At 33.3% G+C, this 23,506-nt stretch overlaps 1 protein-coding gene across 12 annotated transcripts in view; it reads right to left on the reverse strand.

Moving 5' to 3' along the window:
• STAU2 (staufen double-stranded RNA binding protein 2) overlaps positions 1–23,506 on the reverse strand; it is a 290,691-nt gene that overhangs the window by 247,207 nt on the left and 19,978 nt on the right. For 4 of the 12 annotated variants that reach the window (XM_063079354.1, XM_063079344.1, XM_063079345.1 and 1 more), the window contains exons 4-5: positions 12,578–12,679; positions 10,292–10,422 (exon numbers count right to left, since the gene is read on the reverse strand). The exons of 5 other annotated variants lie outside the window; for them this stretch is intronic. In XM_063079354.1, the coding sequence (XP_062935424.1) occupies positions 10,292–10,405 (114 nt within the window). In that variant the 5' untranslated portion in view covers positions 10,406–10,422; positions 12,578–12,679. Of the gene's footprint in view, positions 1–10,291; positions 10,423–12,577; positions 12,683–23,506 lie in introns of all 12 variants that reach the window. 3 more of the 12 variants (XM_063079347.1, XM_063079349.1, XM_063079346.1) reach the window with 2 other exon arrangements.

The following is a 23,506-nucleotide window of genomic DNA, read 5'->3' on the forward strand; positions in this document are numbered from 1 at the left end:
TCCAAATCAAGACATATTATAATCAAACCAGCAAAAGACACATACACAAAAAAAATTTAAAAGCAGCAAAAGAGAAGCAACTCAGGTATAAGGGATCTTCAATGAGACTGACAGCAGATATCTCATCAGAAAACATGGAGGCAAGAAGGCAGACAAATGATATATTTAAAAGATTGAAAGAAAAAACTGTCAACCAGGAATTCAATATCCAGCAAAACCATCCTTCAAAAAATGGAGGAGAAATTAAGACATTCCAAGATAACCAAAAGCTAAGGTAGTTTGTCACTAGTAAACCTGCCCTACAAGAAATGCTAAAGAGCGTCCTTCATGCTGAAATAAAAGAACATTAGATGGTAACTCAAAGCCATATAAAGAAAGATCTCTGGTAAAGGTAAACACATAGGTAAATATAAAGGCTAATGTTATTTATTATTGGTTTGCAACTCCTCTTTTGTTTTCTATGATTTAAAAGACAATTGCATAAAACAAGAATTATAAATCTATGTTTATGAGCATAAAATGTATAAAGATTTCATTTGTGACAATAACAACATAAAAAGGGTTAGGAAATAGAGCTGAAAAGTAGTGTTAATGTATGCTATCGAAGTTTAAGTTGATTTCAATTCAAACTAAATTAGTATAAATTTTAGGATATTAACTGTAATTCCCATGGTAACCACTAAAAAATAAACAGAAAAGGAAAAAGGGAATCAAAATGGTTCACTAGAGGGCTGGCTGGTTAGCCCAGTTGGTTAGAGCATGGTGTTATAACACGAAGGTCAAGGGTTCGGATCCCCATACTGGCCGGCTACCAATAAATAAATAAATAAAATACTCAACTTAAAAAAACAACAAAAAACCCCAAAATGGTACACTAGAAAAAGCTGATCCAAAGAAGGCAGGGTTGGAGGAACTGCAAAACAAAAAAGATGAAATATAGAAAACAACAGTAAAATGGCAAAAGCACATGTTTCATTATTTGTAATCACTTTAAATGTAAATACATGAAACATCAACTAAAAGAGTTTGGCAGAATAAATTTTAAAAAACATTGTCTAACTAGATGGTGCTTACAAAATACTCACTCATGGTTTTTTAGGTGTAATTATTTATATTCCTTGATACTAAGATACATGTATTCTAACTGGGAAAAGAATCATAAATTGGTTCAAGAAAATACAGTTGATATTGACCTGCATACAGCATCTTGAAAAATGTTACATCCCAGCTGGCACCATAAGTAAACCTTTAATAGGTTTTCAATAAAGTCAGCTGCTTCTGAATGATGGGGAACATGTTACTGCTAAAAGTATATATTATTACCAAATTTTCAGCTGAGAATTTGGGTCCTGAACCGTTCTGTTAATAGGCAAATAGTCACCAGTAAATATCAGGGCTGAAATTTGAACCTAAATCTGCTTGATGCCAAACCTGAAAATACTCACTTTAAATTCAAAGACACCAATTAGTTGTAAGTGAAAAAATGGAAAAAAATATTCTGTGCAAATAGTAGACAAGAAAGAGCTGTGGTTACTATACTAATATAAAAAAAAAAGATTTAAAGTAAACAAGTAATTATAAGAAACAAAGAAGGAACATTATTATTCAAAAAAGGGTCAATTCATCAAAAAGATAAAACAATTATAAACATATGCACCAAACGACAAAATAGATACCCATAAAGAACCCTCAAAAATGAACAATAAGGGGGGAGGGAATTTTTTCAAAAAATGAATAAGAAATCATTAAATACAAATGAGCAAAAGATATGAACAGACACTTCAATAAAGATATATATTCATAACAAACACACAAAAAGATGGTCACGATTATCAGTCACTAGGGAAATGAAAATTAAAACTACAGTGCAGTACCACTACATACCTATTAGAATGGCTAAAATTAGAAAAACTAATCTTATCACCCGTAGGCAAGGGAAAAGAGGAACTGGAACTCTCATACACCACAGACGGAGTTGCAAAATGGTACAACCACTTTTGAAAAAAGTTTGGCAGTTTCTTAAAAAGTTAAATACACACCTACTTTACATTCCTGACACTCCTATGTTATTACCGAAAAGAAAGAGCAAAGGAAATATACATCCATACAAAGACTTCTACACAGATGTTCTAAATATCTTTATTTTAATAGTGAAAAGCTGAAAACAACTAAAGTAGCCATCAACAGATGAACAGTAATAATGAAAAAAGATCGTGCTATATCCACACAATGGACTACACCTCAACAATAAAAAGTAAGAAATATTGATACATTCAAATTATGAATGAACTCAAAATAACTATGCTAAGTGAAAGAAGTCTGGTAAAAGTATACACTATATGATTGCATCTATATAAAGTTCTAGAAAATGCAACCTAATTTATAATCACAGAAAGCAGATCAGCAGCTGCTTGGGGTCTCAGGTACAGGGAGCGATGGATTAGAAAGAAGCATGAGAAAATTTTGTGAGACGATGGAAATGTTTGTTCTTTTTCTCACATAGATATAAAATAGACCAGAAACAGTACTTCTGGCAGGACTAAATTATGAAAAATCAGTTTGCATTGCTTCAAAAAAGTTTCTCCTTTTATTTATATTCTCTCTTACAACTCTCTCCTAGACTTTCCTTCCATGATCCTCATTTCCCTTTAATCTATACTTCCAGTGGAAGTGTACACATAAAAGAAAAGGATGATTTCAATCTTGCCTGAGAAGAATGTTTTCAGAGGTACATTCTACAGTTCAGTATCTCTGGTATGACCTGGATATATTTATCAAACTGATAAAATCTCTTCGCATACCAGTCAGCTGCCAAAAAAAACAAACAAAAAAATTTCTTCATACAATAATCCCTACATACAATCAGCCAAATCCAAGATGTGGAACATTAACAGGACAAATGACTCCTTTTCTCCAACAAATCAATATAATAAGAAAAGGTGGGGATGGGGATAAAAAGGGGTGTGAGTAAATAAAAGAGACCTATGAGACTTAACCACCAAATATCATATGCAACCCTTGTCTGAATCCTATTTGAATAAACCAAATATAAAACTACATCTCTGAGTCAACAGACAAAAGTTGAATACACACCACGTATTACATAATATTTAGGATTACTAATCCACTATGTGACCATAGTGTAGTAGGTATTCTTTTTTTTTTCTTTTTTAAGGTCCTTATCTGAGATGTATACCAAAGTACTTATATATGAACAGATATAACTATTTTAAAAATTTCTGTGAAAAAAGCAGGAGGGTGTTAGTAAGTGAAATAATCTTGGCCAAATACTTATAATGTCTAAGTTCTACTTTTGTGTCTGCTTTAAATTTTTCACTGTAACTTAAAATAAGAATCTTGAGAAGAGGATAGTGTGCTTCACAGTGAATGCCATGAGACTGAGTTCCTAAGGGCATGATATACAACTTACTTATTTCTTATTTCCAGTGCAAAAACAGTGCCTATCACATAGTAAATACTCAACAGACGTTTTACCAAGGAATTTTTAAATCCTATATAATAGTAACAAGCAATGATACAATTATTTGGGTGCCTCCTTCATCAACATAATTCTTAACAATTTACACATCATCACTCCATTATACCACAATATCGGGTATGGTATTTCTCAATTTATAGATGACAAAATTGAGACTTTAAATTAGTTGCTCAAGGTCACACAAGCTGGGCAGCGCAGGGCAAAGATCAAGCTGGCAAATCTGTCCAAGATTTTCTTTTAAAAAACTGCTTGGCTTCAAGGCCCCTGGATGACACTGCCTTCCTCAGTGATACCTATTCCAAAGTAAACCATCTCATAACAGTTAAGTTTTGTATATTATATAACAGCTAGGAGAGGCTTTTGAATGTTTTCACCATAAAGAAATGATAACACAAGAGGTGATGGTTACATTAACTACCCTGACCTGACCATTATACAACATATATATATCAAAACATCAGATTGTACCCCATAGGTATGCACAATTACAATGTGTCAATTAAAATTATTTTTTAAATCTAAAAAACAAAACAAAGTAAACTATCTCAAAGTGCCAGCACTAGTGCAGCTTCCTTACACTTAATCATGCCTATTGACAATTTATCAAAACAGAAAAATAAAGGAAAAGAAGAAAATACCATTTTATGTTATTCATGGCTCTCTTCCTCATACTCTAATTTTAACAGCCTTCTTTTGAGACTTGAGAAAATCAAAACATGAATCTGTAGGAAAAAATAAAGAACGGCACACAGATACCTAGGGAACACAGCAATGTTGTAATAACTCACATTAATGTACAGCATATTAGTTGCTTCAGAGTTCAATTAAAAAGTGAGCAGAAAAATAAAAGGGGGCAAGGCAAACATTAAAATAATTTTTATTTAACAGTCACATGTTAAAAGTTGCCATAAGTTGTTCAAATTCTGTAAAACTCAATGGAGGAAAAGAGAAAAGCACAAAACATAAGGTAGGTCACTGCTTCCCATTAAGATGTATGAGAAGACAATTCTACACCACCCTGAAGACACTAACCTCTGTCCAGTGTTTCTCAACTCTGGCTATTCATGTAAGTCATTTCAGGGCTCTAAAAAACATTCCTGATGTATGGGCCTCACTCCAGACCAATTAAATTAGAATTTCTGGGGGTGAGACTCAAGCATAAGTTCCCCTGGTGATTCCAATAAACGCCAAAGTTGAGCGCCAGTACGATATATGTAAACATATGTGTGGTGTGATATGTGTGGTGTGGTGTGGTGTGGTGTGGTGTGGTGTGGTGTGGTGTGGTGTGGTGTGGTGTGGTGTGGTGTGTGTGTGTGTGTGTGTGTGTGTGTGTGTGTGTGTGAGCTGCCACACAATTAAGGTCCCAAGAAAATTAATGAGTTGGGACTTAATTTAAATCTTTCTTACCAGAAATAATCATTTATTTCATTAAAATACATTTATGTCTCACTAAAGCCACTGGTAAAATGCATAAATGAAAATGACTTTGCTTTTCACAAAAGGAATCCTGACTTACCTAATTAATACTCACATCAATTTATTACTTAAATTCATAAATATCTTTCATTCAAGAACATGCCAATTATTCTAGTACTCACTCTTTTAAAAAATGAGATACAAGAAAAAAGGGTGGTCTATCACCAGAGCAATAGGCACAAGTTGGCAAGAGGAATCTCCAAATCTCCTTAAAATCCAAGGGAACCCTAGAACTGTCTAGAAATATGAAACACACAGGCTCACTTTCACCACAACAAATCTGTTCAGCCTTTGAAACCTTGGCAGTGAAAGGAGATAGACATAAAGTCAGTTCATAAGCCCCTCCAAAAATTACAATGGATTCCTAAGGAATCTTAGCAAAAATATTCCTCGGTTCCTCCAGAATCTTGACAGGTAGCCTGGTTTTCCTTTACCAAACATGGAGGGTAGGGGTGGTGTCACTAACTGTTAGAGTAATCTAGCTCTTCCCTCTTGGGGTAGGTAACACCAACAATACCCTGAACTAAAACCTAAACATCTATAAGCCTTCAGGAAGCACAGAGCTAATTCTAATTAGCCTAGCTAAAATACCAGAGTCAGAAAGACCCTTGACCACAGTGTTTCTACTGCTGAACTGGAACTCACTTCAGGATAAACGGTGTTGCTCAGAGTTAATCTGAGTTCATGGAACTCTGAGAATTGGAGTTCTTTCAGTGACTGCTTAGAAACATGTCCTTTCTCTCAATTATAACTTAAGGTTTAGGTCAAGATCTTAAAAGCAAACATGAGACAGTATTTCTTTGAAAGGAAATGTATCATACTTATTCCATCTTTTAATGTATATGCTGAATTTCAGTTTGCTGATTACTATTTGTACATGAGCACATAAAAATTATTCTTCCACTTTATAATTTCACTTTTAACCTATAGAGCAATGTCAAGAAAATTTAAAAGGAAAAACTGTTTTAAAATACCAAAAATTTGAACAGCCAAAATAGGAATCACAAAGTCCTAAAATACTTTTTAATAATAACAGTGATGATGATTTGATATACTTCCTTAAGTAAACCCAAAGTAAAACAGTATTAAAATTTTAGAATAATTGAAGTAGAGTCTCCAAATAAAACAATTAATAGATACATACTATTAGATGTACATTTTTGAAAACAGGAAAAAAAGTAACAGTAAAATTGTCAAATATTTTTTCTTCTCAAATCCATCTTCTATTAATAGATTCAAATAAACTTGCTTCAAATGAAATTTTTCCTGGTTCATTATTTTTAAAGTCTCTTTAGAGAATAAATTTGGTTCTGTTTTCCTCAGTGTACTATTTTACATCTATCCATTCATTCCTTCTGAAGTTAGAGCAATGAAGAACCGTTAGCCCCTTTTCTTTCTGTCTTTCAGAAAAGCTCACCCATTGAAATCTACACATAGACCCAATTTTGCATTCTTTCATTCATTCAACAAACACTTACTGAATGCCTACTATGTGCATTCTAGGTACTGGGGATACAGTAGTGAATAAACAAAAATAAAGCCCTGTCCTCACAAAGTTTACATTACAGTTGAGGGAGACAAACAATGAAATATTGTATTTGAAGGTGGTAAGTGCTACTGAGAAAATAAAGGAAAGGTGTGTGTGTGACAGAGATCAGGAATTCAGTTTGAGATGTCTAGTAGACACAGCAAAGTAGAGATGATGAGCAGGCAGTCAGACACACAATTCTAGAGCACAGGGAAGAGCTCTGGGCTGCAGACACAAATAGAATGTTATCAGCATACAGATAAAGCTGATAACATTTAAAGCTTTGAGACTGTAATGAGAGAGAGAGAGAGAGAGAGAGAGAAGAGGTCCAAGGTCTGAACACTGAGTCCCTACAACATTAAAAGGTCTGGGTGATAAGGAAAAAAAAAAATCAAAAGAAACTTAAAAACGTGGCCAGTGAAATAATTGGAAAAGGAAATAACACAGTGTCTTGAAAGCCAAATAAAGAAAACATTTCAACAAGGAGGAGTGTTCAAGTGTATTAAATACAGCTGATAGGCCGCCATGTTAGGACTGACAACGGATCATGGTATTTAACGAGAAGGTAGCGGGTGACTTCCATTAGACCAGTTTTGAATGGTGGGGGCGGGACAAAATCCTGACTAAAGGGAAAATGGAAAAATTGAAAAACAGTTTGTATGGACAGCTCTTCTTAGGGAGTTCTGCTGTAAAAGAGAGGAGAAATGAGGTTATAACTGGAGAAAGAAGTAGAGCCAAGAGTTGTTTTTTTTAAAATAGGAAAAAGAATATCATGTCTGCATGCTGGTGGGAATGATCCATTCAAAGGGGAAATTAATGACAAAAAAAAAAAAAAAAAGGGAAGAGGAGGGGAGAAGAGGAAAGAGGAAGCAAAGCTGGAGGAATGGGCTTCAACAGGTGAAAGGAGCTGGGATCTATAACTCAAATAGAAAGGTTGGCTTCCATAGGCAGTTAATCCATAATTCATTAGAAAAGTCAGAGTTCAGATTTCGGGTTAGAATTTTGCCAAGCAAGTACTTCTAACCAAGAGGCAAGACAGCTGAGAGTACATGATACAAGACACAGAATTTATGCTGGTTAAGGAGCTATGTGAAGACTAAGGGAAGTAAGGAAGAGTAGAAGGGTGGTAGAATCAATGGATTTGTGGTATGGAAGGAAGGACTGGTTTGTTTTTGTTTCTGTTTTTTATTTTTGTCTTATTTTATTTGTTTGGAAGGACTGTTGAAGTCAAATTACTAGAGAGAATGAACTAGAAAGCTAGGAAGTGTTAGAGAAAGATGAATGCTTGAAAATAAAATTATGGAGGGTTTTGCTATGGAGGTTATTGGTAATAAGGTCAAGAGTGTGATTACAGGAGTGAGTGGCTAAAGGAGAGTGGAGAACAAGAAAACTAAAGAAATTCAAGAAACTAAATCATCCGCATGTTGGAACAATCATTTATTTAGACAGTGAAATTACCAAAAATTAAAACGGGAGACAAGTTGAAAAGAGTGAAAGTGAGCTATGAGAAATGTGATGGAATGACCCAGAGGTCAGAAATGACTACCATGAGGGGATGTGAGGAGTTAGTATGATAACATGAAATTCAAAGCTGGAGGATTATCTCAAGGAAGAATATCTGAAATTGGCAATGAGGAGCAAAGAGAACATACACTAGAGGAATCAGGATATACAGAAGAGTAAAATAAACACCCCTATATAAGCTCAGTCTAGCACAAAAGTAATGACCAACACATATCATTGTACTAACACAGTAACAACTACAACTGAGAGTTCCAGGCCTGCTAGAGGCCCAGTGGAAGGATCAGAGAAGGTTTCACAGAGGTTTGAAAGATATAACTTGGGAGCTGAGGGCTCAAAAATAACTAAGGTCAAAAAGCAGAAAGATACTGCAACTTAGGCAAAGGAAGAGAGATATGAAAAGAATATGAAACATTCTGAGAAATGAAAACAGTTCAACATGGTAAAGGGCAGAACAAGTATGACAGAGAGTCAGGATACATGGCTGCACAGGTAGACCAAGGCCACAAATATTTTCTCTGCTAATGCAAGAACAAGAACTATTACAAACAAATTAAATTGTTAACCAAAACCCCTTCACAAAAGCCTCTAACAGGGAACAAAATTGATGAATTTTAGTTACATCTTATTTTCCTTATTTTGAGGGAAATGCTAGAAAACAACCCAATAGCCAGTTGCTTTATGAAGATTAACCAATTCTTTGAGAATAAATGCTTACACATTGTATACAGAAATTTATGATCATTATCATAATCTCCAATATCCATGATTTAAAATGTGCTACAGAAAATTACACACAAAAGATGAATTAAGCACAAGCACAAATGTGCTAGTTGTAGATTTCTTAGTATACGTACCTCAAAAAGTTCATAGAAAAATTGAATTAAAAGATAATACAGGGCCGGCCCGTGGCTCACTCGGGAGAGTGCGGTGCTGATAACACCAAGGCCCCGGGTTCGGATCCCATATACGGATGGCCGGTTCACTCACTGGCTGAGCGTGGTGCTGACAACACCAAGTCAAGGGTTAAGATCCCCTTACCGGTCATCTTTAAAAAAAAAAAAAAAAAAAAAAAAGATAATACAAATCTTTCCATGAATGTTTTGAAGACCCCTCAGATATATGTAAACATATATTATATATGCTATTACATAGCTATATATAACTATATATATATATATATTACATAGCTATATATAAATATACCAAAACTAAGCAATAAATATTGTTTCCTTATAAATTAGAAAATAAATAAATAAATAAAAATTGGTTTTAAGGGCTGGCCAGGTAGCTCAGTTAGTTAGATCACGGTGTTAAAACATCAAGGTCAAGGGTTCAGATCCTGATACCGGCCAGCCACAAAACACACACACACACACACACACACACACACACACACACACACACACACACACACACACACACACACACACACACACACACACACACACACACACACACACACACACACACACACACACACACACACACACACACACACACACACACACACACACACACACACACACACACACACACACACACACACACACACACACACACACACACACACACACACACTGCTTTTCCATTTAAAAGAACAATATTAAAAGTGAATGCACTGAGGGCCGAGCCCATGGCGCACTAGGGAGAGTGCGGCGCTGGGAGCGCGGAGACGCTCCCGCCGCGGGTACGGATCCTATATAGGAATGGCCGGTGCACTCACTGGCTGAGTGCCGGTCACGATAAAAAGACAAAAAAAAAAAGTGAATGCACTGATAACGACAATACTGGTATACATAACTTGTATAAATGATGAATCTTAGTATTAAACAACACATTAGAAAAGATGTCTCACTAGGCAACTGTTGCTGTATTTCCTCTGTCTCCATTTTTACTTTAGCAGCTGTGATTTAATGGAAAGAGCCCTGTACTTGTGGCCAAAGAACACATATTCCAGTGCTGGCAATGGCACTTACGAACTATTAAGCAAGTCAATTGACTTTTCTGTGCCTGAGTTTAATTTACAAAATGGGAATCAAAACTCTGTATCTTACACAGTTTGTTAAGGTTTTTATGAAGTACTGTACCACAATGAGATACAAAATTCTTTAGTTACAGGCTTCAAAATATTACTAATACAGAAATAAAAGCCTTCAGACCATCCACCAAATCCCCAATCGAAAAAATAAAGCACAATTAAAACCTGAGATGATAAATCTGATAGTTTGACAAGCATGTCTCACCACCTCTCTTCATAACCTTACCTTTGAATGAGCAGGCCCTCTTTCATTCAGAAGTTTATACTGGGGTTGGACGCTATTGAAACGGGCTAACTCATTTACCAGACACATTGGAGTTTTTTCTTTTGGATTTGCCATTTTATCTTGGAGAGAAGCTGTAAATAAAAAGGCTGTAAAGTTTTTTTGAAGAATGACTTTAAAAAATGGCAGAAAAACTAGTTTTGACTATTTTAGATTGAAGTCAAATTGTGTATCTGGATTATTTTCATAAATTTTGTATTAAAAAATTCAAATCATCTAATGTCTTCCAATACATGCAACAGAAATATGTATCACCTTTTAAACAATAAATTAACTTTTTTCCTAAGTACCTAAGTTGCTCTCTCTCTATATATATATCAGCACGCTTAAAGATTTTTAAATATTATAAGATTATAATGTTTAATTTATCCTGTAAACTTTCCTTTCCTCTCAAAAAATTTTATCAGAAACACGTAAGTCTCCTAATTCTTATTACTATAACTAAATTTTCTTTTTTATCCTTTCATCTTAATTTTTTTTCCTTCTCGTTTTGATGCAGCATATCAGTAGAAAAAGCTCTAGACTTGGGAATCAAGCCCAAAATTTAAGTACTAGCTCTTTCTACTACTCATTAAGCCTTCTATTACTTCTGTAAAATGAGGGTAGCAAGTTTATCCTCCTTAACTCACAAGGTTGTTGTGAAGTTAAGATTTAAAACTGTATGGTATGGTTTTTTCAAACTATACTGCAAATACAAGATATTATTACAGCTTCCGAACACTTTGCTAATACTACATTAAATTATTTTATCCTATATTTTTCCCTCATCTCATTCATAGATAGTTAACTTCTTTTTAGTTTTTCATTCATCTCTCATTAATCAATACCAAAAGTATAAGCATAAAACATGCAAGTGGATGACTTCCTGCTCAGTTAAACTACAGTCACAATAAATACAATTAAACTGTAGTGACAATGAGAACACATAAAATGAATAAAAATTGCTGATTTTAGGAACTTCACCTACAAACTTTCTATGCCAAGGTTTAATGCTGAAAATAACATTCTATTAAATTTCTGATATTCTTAATAGGCCAATAATTTGGTACAATGACTTGATCATGAGCATTATGATTAACAAACTATTTTATAAGAAAACTACATAAATACCTGGTAGGGAATAAGTAAAAAGAAAGAGAATCTAAGCAACCAATTTGTAAAACAATACAGCTGACAGTTGATTCTACAATTAAGCCATTCTAAGTGGCTTCCAAACCCCCCCAAAAAACTAGTAATTATTACTTTGGGGGACAGTAAAAAAAAGAAAAGAGAGATTTGAGGAAACCTGCATTTGACTTATTCCACGATGTACCATGCAGATAAGTATTGCATACAATGTCCCATTCAAAATCAGTAACTATAGAAAATACAAGGTGACCTGAAGCTATACTCAGTTTTGGTTCTTGCAAATCATGGCATGAAATCCTCAAGTTCAACAGATAGCACACCTAATTGAATATCAGAAAGTAAAAGTAGAATGACAATCTGTTAAAAATGAAAAAATACTGAAGTACGGTAAAAACAGGCCAATTTTGCATACCACTGAAATAGCATTTATACTACTGCTGTGCAATTTTCATAATTCAGTAATGCTGTATATTCGTCTGTTACAATGCAAAAAGTATTAGGAGCATAGCAAGCATAAAGTGAAAATTTTATAGTAAGAAAACTTTTAATAGCATAGATATTAAACATATTAAAGAGTGATTAAAATGGTACGTTAATAGTTTTGTGGACACTGGTAAAAAAACCTCATCTAAATCTTTAAAGGAAAGTGCTAACTAACATGATGTAAAACTTATATTCCACTAATTCTTACTTTCTGCTTCATAAAAGTAACATTAATCCAATAAAACATTTTAAAGTGTGACTACAGTTTTGGTGTGAGAGGTGCACAATATCCCACTTTCATAGAGCTTCATAATTGAAATTCGAACATTGAAAGATGATAAATTAAAAAATAATTAGTCATAGTTGGAATGTTTGATTTTACAAAATGATTAAAACTTGATTTTAAATAGCTGTTCCTCTATTTAATTAGAAATCTTACTAGTATTAAATACTTAACAGAGCTCAATGATACAGCAACACATCTTAAGTTACACCAAAATCTGGATAAAGCACCTACAAAATTATAAAACAAACTGGTCTATACAAATTGAGATACATAAACAATTTACATATAACTTTTTAGAAAAATCAACAGTGCAAAAAGTGAGAAATACTTACAATGTTACATAGGTATACATTTTCAAGAGACCTAAGAATGTCATCACTGAAGATATTTTGAAATAGGCTTCAAGTCAATTTGGTGGCTGGAATAGTAGGAGCCTACTTAGAAGTAAATAAAATTAATGATAATGGATTTCACAATCTAAGACTTTGCCATTATGAGATAGCAACTGACATACGATGGTTAAGAGCCTGTTTTGGGATATCTCTACCAATTGCTAGTATCTATGTGACCTTGAGAAAGTACTTAAATCTCATTTTCCTGTACAGTAAAATAGAGATAACAGTTTTTATCTCACTGGATGATTTATGGATTGAATGAGATGGTACAAGACATTGCTAACAACGATTAAGAATCCACTATTATTATGATTAATAAATAATTATTTGTTAAAACACACTATTGTCAAATATTAAAACAGTGATCTTTTTTTCTTGGCTTTCTAAGTGAAAATATTCTAAGTTAAAATGTTCTGTTAGGATAAATTGATTTTATTTTTTTTTTTATTTATTTATTTTTTTTTTGTCTTTTTCGTGACCGGCACTCAGCCAGTGAGTGCACCGGCCATTCCTATATAGGATCCGAACCCGCGGCGGGAGCGTCGCCGCGCTGCCAGCGCAGCACGCTACCGAGTGCGCCACGGGCTCGGCCCAGGATAAATTGATTTTATTCATACAAATATACTTTAATATTCTGTGAAAAGCATGTGTTTATTATTATTTTTTCCTTGACTTATTATAACTCTATAAGATTGTTTCCACTGAATAAAATCCCAAGTGTGATATAAATTATATTTAAGATTTCTCATATGAGTGTTAGGGAATATTCTACTTTCATTGATATAAAATTTGTTTACATATAACTCACCATAACTTTGGTAAGAAACACTGGTAAGAGATATTTACAATAACAGCAGTATCTGCATATCCAACAGAAGCATAGATACATTCTTTTTTTTTTTTTAGCTATATCCTATTTTTATTTTCTTACAAAATGTCTTGGATTCTCTGGGACTTGAATACTCAAACTATGCCAAAATAATGTAGCTCACAAATAAGCAGGCAAAATCTCTGACCCCAAAGGAACTCATAGTCAGACAGAGAAACAGACAAGTTCATAGACAAATACAATAAATTACAATATGCTAAGTGCTATAATGAAGCTGTTACAGGGACTCCTTAAGCAAAGGGAGTATGAAAAAGTAGGTTTTAAGAGGTGGTGATTAGATTTGTTAAGAAAAGTAAGAATTCACCAAGGGAAGAAGGGAATAATAAGTCCAAGCTTTTCAAAGAGCACAGATGCAGGAGAAAACACAAAAAACACATCATATTCTGGCAAATGCAAGTAGACCTTTAATATAGATTCCATGGGAGCAGAAAAAACTATGTGACCATTTAGCATATCCATCACCTCAAACATGTGTCACCTCTTTGTGATGGGAACATTCAACATCCTCTCAACTAGCTACATGAAGTCATACAGTAATCTGTGCACAGCATTGTGAATGTAACTAATTCCACGCAACTGTATGTTTTAAAATGCTTAAAGTGGCAATTCTAACATTATATATGTTTTACCACAATTTTTAAAAATGAAAAAAAAAAAAGATAACTTGAAAACCCTCCTATTACAAATGCCCAGAACTGCTCAACAAACATAACATCAATTAAAAATTATAAAAAAGACCAAAAAAATACAAAACAAAAAAACCAAAAAGAAAACAACTATGTGACCAGAATTCACTAAAACATCAAAAGTTTCCTACACCAGAACATAGAGCAGCAAATATTTTTAAAGTAGCTATATTCCAGCCAAAGCTGTTGCTAGTAAAGTTAAAGTCTACCTAACCTGGAGAGGCAAATCTCTCCAAAACAGAATCTGTTTCCATTCCTGATCCCAGAAATGACTTTGACACAGTTTCTGTGTCTCTTTCCTGTCTCCCCTTTACCTATTCTCTGCTACTGGAGAGAATGCATCCCAATTCCCAAGTAAAATAAAAAGAAAGAACAATGTCAAAAGAGCAAAGGAATTTACCTTTTATGGGCTCTTGCCTTCTGGGAGAAATGTGACTATCTGTCCACAGCTAAAAGTAAAAGAAAACTCGTAACTTCAAATTAGACCTTAAGGTTGTCCAAGGTCTGCCCAGGTGTCAAACTGCTGTATTATAACTGTCAATCCATTAGGGGAACATATAAGTTCCTATCTCCCATAAACAGGAAAATAAATTCCAGAAGTATTAAAATGCAAAACATAAAAATATCACAAAAGGACAAGAAACTTGGCTGAATATTTGTGATAATCCTGTAACACAGGCTTTTCTAGATAAACCTAGAAGCCACCAATGAAAAAACTGACACTTAACATAAAAATATAAAACTTCTGTAAAGCAAAACTCACCATAAATGAGACTAAAAAAGTCTATAAACTGGGGGAGAAATACTTGCAAGATGTGAAGACAAATTAACGTCTATAAGATACAAAGACAATATAAATCAATTTTTTTAAAGCCAATAGAAAAAACAGTAAATGTATACACAATCAACTCATATAACATAATTTAATGAGTAAGCATATCTGTTCAAACAAATGATAAATAAAAATTCAAACTCCAGTGAGATATTTTTCCCTATTAGACTGATAAAGATTTTTTTTTTAGTTATCATATTAAATATGTATTGGCAAGGATGTCAGGAAATGGGTACAAACTCGGTGCAAATATAAATTAGTACAAACTTTTGATGGGCAACACTGATTAAAGTTTCAATTGTACCTATCTTTAGAACAGCAATTCTTCATATAGGTATTCATAATACAGGAAGACTTGCATAAGATATATGCAATGGCAATCTGGGTAATAAGATTGTAATAGCAAGAACTATAAACAAACTAAATATTTATCCTTTAATAACGGATTGGTTAAATAAACTACACGGACTATGCAGCTTTGAAAGGAGAAAGAGGTACAGGGCTTATATACTCACACAGGAAAACAAGGCAAAATGTTGAATGAAAAAAGTTACAGCAGTTAATTGATAATATTTTTATCTTCTTTAAATCAAATGTGCATGTATTAAAAAAGTGGAACTGGGATGAATTCTCACTTTCTGCTTTGAAGTACTGTATTGTTTTACTTTTTTACTATGAACATGTAAAATTTTATGTTAAAAAATTATTTTACAAAGACAAACCAAAAGTAGGGAATGGGCCACTGTATAAAAGTCTTAAACTCTAATTACTACTTCCCTTCCTAAAGTCTTGACAGTACCACCATGGTTCTGAAAAACAGAAAGACGAGACTCTAGGATGTGATTCAAAGCTGGCTGGCGTGTCACGCCTACAGTCTCCAACTTTTCCAATGAAACCATCTTGAGATTTAAACACTGCAAAAACAGAACATGTCCTTACCAACATTTAGTATGGTCAGTCATCTTAACTAGCCATTCTCATAGGCATATAAATGGTATCTCATCGTGGTTTTAATTTGCATTTCCCTAATGACTAATGATGTTGAGTATTTTTTCATTTGCTTACATGCCATCTGTGTATTTACCTACTAAAGAGTCTATCTGAGTATTTTACCCATTTTTAATTGGTTTCTTTCTTTCCTTATTGTTGAATTTGAAGAGTTCTTTATATATTCTAGATATAAGTCATTGATCAGACATATGCTTGGTGAAGATTTTTTCCCAAGCTGTGGCTTCTCTTCATTCCCTTACCAGTGTCTTTTAAGAACCGATTCTAATTTTAATGAAGTCTAATTTATCAATTTGTTCTTTTATAGATTGTGCTTTTGGTGGTGTATCTAAGAAATCATTACCTAATTGAGGTCTCAAAATTTTTCTTCTATATTTTCCTCTCAAAGCATTATAGTTTTATTAGGTTTTACATTTAAGTCCACAGACATGTTAATTTTTAAATATGGCACAAGGTATGGATCTCACTTCAGTTTTTGTATATTGATATCCAATTGTTCCAGCACTATTTGCAGAAAAAGCTTTATTTCTTTCACTGCACTGCCTTTATGGCTTTGTTTAAAAAAAAAATCAGTTATATATAAGTGGGTTTTTTCTAGACTACCTATTTCATCAATTTGTCTATTTTGGTGCCAGTACTATTTTTACTGTAGCTTTATAACAATTCTTGAAATTAAGTAGTGTTGGCCCCCCACATTATTCTTTTTCACAGTTCTTTTGCCTATTCTAAGTTCTTGAATTTCCATATGAATTTTAGAATCATCTTATCCCTTTCTACAAAAAAGCCTACAAAGATTGTAGTATAATTCTCTTGAATCTATAGATTAAATTGGTGAAAATCAACATTTAAACAAAGTATAGTCTTCAAACCCATGAACAGGGGTATATGGTCAATTCTCTTTACTGAGAATAATGACATGTCACTGTCATGTGAATTAGCAAATACAGAACCTCTGCTCCCAGGAGAAATACAGGGTTAGGTTCCTGTAAGTCTCTGGTCATATTTTTGTCAACTGATCAATACATAACCCTGTTTTACATGTGTTTCTATTTAAATACCCCTTATTTAATATAAATTGTTAATATATATTGTTGATTCATTAACATTGAATTCACAGCCGACAGAACTAAAACTGAATGAAGCTTCTCTAACACGTTATTCTCTCCATTAGGCACATCAGAGCCTCTTGTGCTTAGGAACACTACATATCCCTTAAACACTACACTTGGGAGCCATTTTAAAAAGAAAAATAATCAACAAAAATCACAAAAATGCAAAAAATTGGCACTAAATTAAACAAGAAAGGGCCACTTGCTTGCAATATGAAAGTTGAAACAAAAAGCAGAGTATCACCTTGTTCAACCTCAGTTGGGATCATGCGCATTGGGTAACTCAAATTTTTTTGCCACTCTCAAGTGCCCACAGATGACCATAAAACTACCGTAAGTATTAATTTTAGAGTTACAAATAAACTGCAGTGAGTAGGCCAACTCGCAAGTAGGGAATACATGAATGAGGATCAACTATCTCTCAGTTTATTTAAGTATCCTTTAATTTCTCACAGCAATATTTTTTAGTTCTCAATTTTCTTAAACATATTTTGTTAGACTTTTTCATATTTTTGGTGCTACTGAAAATGGTATTCTTTTATAATCAATTTCTGGTTGCTCCTTGCTAGTATATACGAACATAAATGATTTTCATATATTGCTCTTGTATCCTGTAACTTTGCTACACTCACTCATTAGTTCTAGAATTCCATCAGATTTTCTAAATAGCCAATCAGGTCAGCATTGGTCAGCCATGAATAAGGACAATTATTTCTTTCTTCCCAACCTGAATACCATTTATTTCCTCCTCTTACTGACTGCACTGGCTAGAACCTCCAGGGCAATGATGAATAGGACTGGTAGAAGTGGATATCTGTCTTGTTCTTAATTTAAAAAAAAACAAAACACTGTTCAGTTTTTCACCAATAAATACAACACCAGCTAATGAGGTTTTTCATAGATGCACATTATCAGATTGAGGAAGTTCACTTTCATCCCTAGTTTGCTAACGATTCTTGTCAATAATGAATACTGGATTTTGTCAAATGATTTTTCTGCATCTATTGAGATGATCATGTGATTTTTACTTTTTAGAGTGTTAACATGGTGAATTACACTGATTTGAACGTTAAACCAACCCTGCATTCCTGAGATAAACCTCACATGGTCATGACATATTACCCTTTTAATACACTGCTGAGTGAGATTTACTAAAACTTTGTTTAGATGTTTGCAATTATATTTGTGAGAATTATTGGTCTGTAGTTTCCTTATAGTGCCTTTGTCTGGTTCTGGTATCTCAATAATGCTGGCATCATAAACCTTGGAAAACATTCCTTCCATTTCAATATTTTTGAAAACACTGTGTAATGTTGGTATTATTTCTTCTTCAAATGTCTGGTGTGATTCACCAGTCAAGCTATCTGGATCTGGAGTTTTCTTTGCGGGAAGAATTTTAACTACAATTTCTGTTTCTTTAACACATGTAAAGCTATTCTGGTTATCTAAATACTTCTGCTTCCTTTGAGATTAATTTGGTCATCTTCTAGTTTTTTAAGGTAGAAGTCATTTATTTGAGTTCTTTCTTCTTTTCTAATATAGACATTGAGTGTTATAAATTTTCCTGTAAGTAATGTTAGTGACATTTTCCTATATGTCATATTGCCATTGTTGTTCAGTTTAAAATACTTTCTAATTTCCCTATTCCTTTCTTCTTTTTAAATCATGGATTACTTATGTGTTATTTAATTTCCAAATATTTAAGAATTTTCAAGGATCTCTCTATTAATGATTTCTAATTTCATTTTAATCACAGAACATTCTTCTTATGACTTGACTCTTTGTGCACTGAGACTTATTTTATTGACCAGAATACAGTTTATCTTGGTAAATTTTCTCTATGAGTTTGTGAATAAATGTGTATTATCTTCTTAGGTGGAGTGTTCAATAAATGCCATCACGTCGAGTTAATTAACAGTGTTATTCAAGTCTACTACATCTTTGGTGACTTTCTGCCTACTTGCTATATCAATTATTGAGAAGGGTTACTGAAATCTGATTGTGATTATGGATTTCTCAATTTCTCCTTGCATTTCTATTAGTTTTTGCTTCATGTGTTTTGAAGCTCTTATTAGGTGCTTAAACATTTAACATTGTTATGTCCTCTTAATTAACTGACCCCTTTATCAGGATGAATGAAATTACCTTCTTCATAATATTTATTGTTCTGAAGTCTACTTTGATACTAAAATAACCACTCCAAGTTTCTTCTGATTGTGTTACCATGTTATATCTTTTTCCATTCTTTTAACTTATTTGTGTTTAAAGTATTTCTTGCAGGTAAGCATAGAGTTGAATCTTTTTTATCCATCTGACAATCTCAGCCATTAAAATGGGGTGTTCAGATTATTTACATTTAATGTGATTATCTATATGGTTACATTTGATTCTACCATCTTGCTATTTGCCTAATATTTGTCCCATTTGATCTTTTTTCCTTTTCATCTTTCCTTGGATTTTGTATGGTTCTATTTTATCTCCTTTTTCTGGCTTATTAGTTATAACTCTGTGTTTTGCTATTATAGTGGCTGCTCTAAAGTTTATAGTATACATCTTAACCACAGTCAACCTTCAAATGATATTATACCCCTCATGGAAAGCATAAGAAACTTATAATAGTATATTTTCATTTCTACCTCCCTGCCTTTAAGCTATTGTTATCACGTATAATTTATGTATGTTATAAATCCCACAATAGCTTATTAATATTTTTGCTTTAAATAGTCAATTATCTTTTAAGGGGATTAAACTGATGAAAAAAATCCTATGAATTTACCAAAGTAGTTACCATTTCTGGTGCTCTTCTTTCTTTTATGTAAATCCATATTTGCGTTGGGTAAAAACAATTTCCCTGCTGTCTAAAGGATACTTTAAAATGTTCTTCAAGAGGAGGAGTGTCACTGATGAACTCCTTCAGCTTTTGTTTGTTTGAAAACCTCTTTATGTCACCTTTGTTTTTAAAATATATTTTTGTCAGATAAAGAATTCCAGGTTGATACTTTTCATCTTTCAATACCATAAAAATGTTTCTCCACTGTTTTCTTGGTTACATTATTTATGACAAGAAATCTACTATCACCTTTATCTTTGTTCCCCTGCACATAACATAAACATGACTTTTTTTCTCTGACTGCTTTTTAAGATTTTTCTCTTTATCACTTGCATTCAGCAATTTGATTATAAGACACCTTAGTGTAGTTTTCTTTGTTTTTTATACTTGGAATTCATTGAACTTCTCTGATCTGTAAGTTTATGGTTTCACAAAGTCTGGAAAGTTTGCAGCCATTTCTTTCTTTTATCATTATTATTATTAGCAAATTCATCATTACATATTGTAATCTTTCCCCATGCCCACCATCCGACCTATCACTCCCCAACTACCCTCCCTCCCTCCCCTTTGTATCTAGTATCCTTAGCTTTGTTCTATACTTCTGAAAGTTCAACATATTACAGTGGTCTTTTCTTTTTCTTTCTTTCTCTTTCTTTCTATCTATCTTCATTATTTCTTGAAGTAGGTTTTTCTGTACCTTGGCTCCTTCAGGAACTTCAGATTATTCATATACATTATACTCATATAAATATGAGTAATTTATTTGAGTAAATTATGAGTAAAATTTATATTATAAATTTATGAGTAAAACAATATAAATTTATGAGTAAAATATGGCTGCCTGAAGATGTCCTACAGCTCACTAATGCTTTCTATATATTTTTATTCTTTTTTCTCAGTGTGTTGCATTCTGGATGGTTTCTATTTCTATACTTCAAGTTCATTAATCATTTTTCCTGCAGTGTCTAATTTGCTATTAATTTCATCTAGTGTATTTTTCATCACAGATATAGTTTTCATCTTTACAAGTTTGAGATGGGTTGTTTTGTATCTTCTATATCTCTAACTTTTTGAACACACAGAATAGTTATAATAATTGATTTTAATGTCCTTTGCTAATTCCATCATCTATGTCAATTTTGATTGATTGATTATTCTCATTATAGTCATATTTTCATGCTTTTTTGTATACACGGTAATCTTTAACTGAATGACACATTGTGAGTTTTACCTTGTTATGTACTAAATATTTTTCATTTCTCTAAATCTTCTTGAACGCTGTTCTGGGATACAGTTATTTGAAAACAGTTTGTTCCTTTCAAGTCTTGCTTTTATAATTTGCTAGTTGGTGCTACTCCTTTGCTAAGGAGTTATGTTACTCCTTAACTCAGGGAGTATTCCAGGCTCTGTACCTCAGATTTTACTCCCTATGCCACATCCTGGAAAGTCTCTCAATACAGTAGGATGAGGTAATTGTAGGGCTCACCTTGTTTCTCATCTCTTGGGCTCACTGGTCCTCACTACCTGATGTCCAATGTCTCAACAACTGTTCTTTCCACTTATTTGGGGGAAGAGGGATGTTTCAAGAGGAGGGGAAATATGGTCCCTGTCATTCCACATGGATCAGATGAAGTCCCCATTTATCATTGTATGTTTAACCTACCTGTGTGTTTCTATTTAAAGTGACTTTAAGTGATTTTCTTGTAAACATCACATATTTGGGTCTTGCTTTTCTATCCAATCTGACAATCTTTGCCTTTTAATTAGAGTATTTAGATACTTTATATTTATTGTAATTATCAATACGGTTAGATTTAAATCTACTGTTTTGCTATGTTTTGTCCCACCTGTTATTTGTTCCTTTTTTATCTTTGCATATGTTTTTTGGGGTTTTGTTTTGTTTTTTTTCTTGGCAGCTGGCCAGTAAGGGGATCTGAATCCTTGACTTTGGTTTTATCAGCACCTCAATTTAACCAAGTGAGCTAATCAGCCAGCCCTACCTACCTTCTTTTAAACTGATTATTTTTTAGTATTCCATTTTATCTCCCCTATGGACTTGCTATTTTTCTTTATTTCATTTTATAGCAATTGCTGTAAAATGCACACAGCCTTCCTTCAAATAAATATCATACTATTTCATGCACCTGACAATTCTATACTTCCTTTTTTTCCCTGCCCCATTCTTTATGCTGCTGACATCAATTTATTTCTATGTATCTTGTAAGCCTCTAATGCACTTAGTATTTTTGCTTTAGTCAATTATCTTTTAAAGAGATTAAAATGAAGAAAATGTCTTTTATATTTACCCCATATGCTATCATTTCTAGTACTCTTCATTTCTTTCCAAAGTTCCAAATTTACATCTGTTAGTATTTTCCTTCTGCCCAAAGAAATTCCTTTAAGACTTCTTGTAGTACAGGTCAGCTGGAAATGAATTCCCTTAGATTTTGCTTGTTTTAAAAAGTCACTTCCCTTGCAATGATAAATGTGATAAGGGTTTAATATCCAGAACATATAAATAATTGTTACCTTTCAACAACAAAAAACAAACATCCAATTAAAAAATGAGAAAAAGATTCAAATAGTCATTTTCCAAAGATGACAGACAAATGCTCAGCAAGCATATGAAAAGATGCTCAACGTCACTAATCATCAGAGAAATGCAAATCGAAATCACAATGAGATACCACTTCACACCCATCAAGATGGCTATTAGTAAAAAGAATTAGTAATAAGAATTGAATAAGTACTGGTGAGAATGTGGGGAAATTGAAAAATTTGTGCATTTTTCTATGCAGCTGCTATGAAAAACAGTATGGTGTGGTTACTCAAAAAATGAAATACAGAATTAGCATATGCTCCAGCAATTTTACTTCTGGATGTATACCCAGAACTGAGAGCATGGACTCAAACAGGTACACAGCAACATTATTCAAAATAGCTGCAAGGCAGAAGCAACCCAAGTGTCCATCACTGAATATATACCACAAAATGTATATACAAGGGTACTTCAAAAAGTTCATGCAAAGATTTGTATTATCTTTCAATTCTGTTTTTCCACCAACTTTTTGAAGAACCCTTGAATATACATACATTGTATGAGAATACATACAATGGAATATGACTCACCACTAAAAAGGAAAGAAATTCTGATATGTGATTTTTTTTTATAAAATCATAATTGATTATACATATTTTGGGATTCAATGTTGACATATTTTGATCAAATCTAAATTACTAGTATGTATATTGTTACAAATCGTACTTATTCTTTATGCCTCTTGTCCAATCTCTCCCTATCTCCCTCTCCCTCCCCCCTCCCACCACTGATTACCCTAGATTTCTTCTCTCCATCTGAAAAAGTAATGATTACTCTGTTGATTTGTTGCCTAGATGATCTGTTCAATGCCAAGACGTGTGTTCAGGTCCTCCAATATTATCATAAAGCAGATGCTTCTACTGTCACTCTGGAATGGGCTTTGTGGAGAGAGACATCCTATTCTTTTCTTTGG

This window comes from Cynocephalus volans, chromosome 15 (assembly GCF_027409185.1).
Source record: "Cynocephalus volans isolate mCynVol1 chromosome 15, mCynVol1.pri, whole genome shotgun sequence".
Classification (NCBI taxonomy): domain Eukaryota; kingdom Metazoa; phylum Chordata; class Mammalia; order Dermoptera; family Cynocephalidae; genus Cynocephalus; species Cynocephalus volans.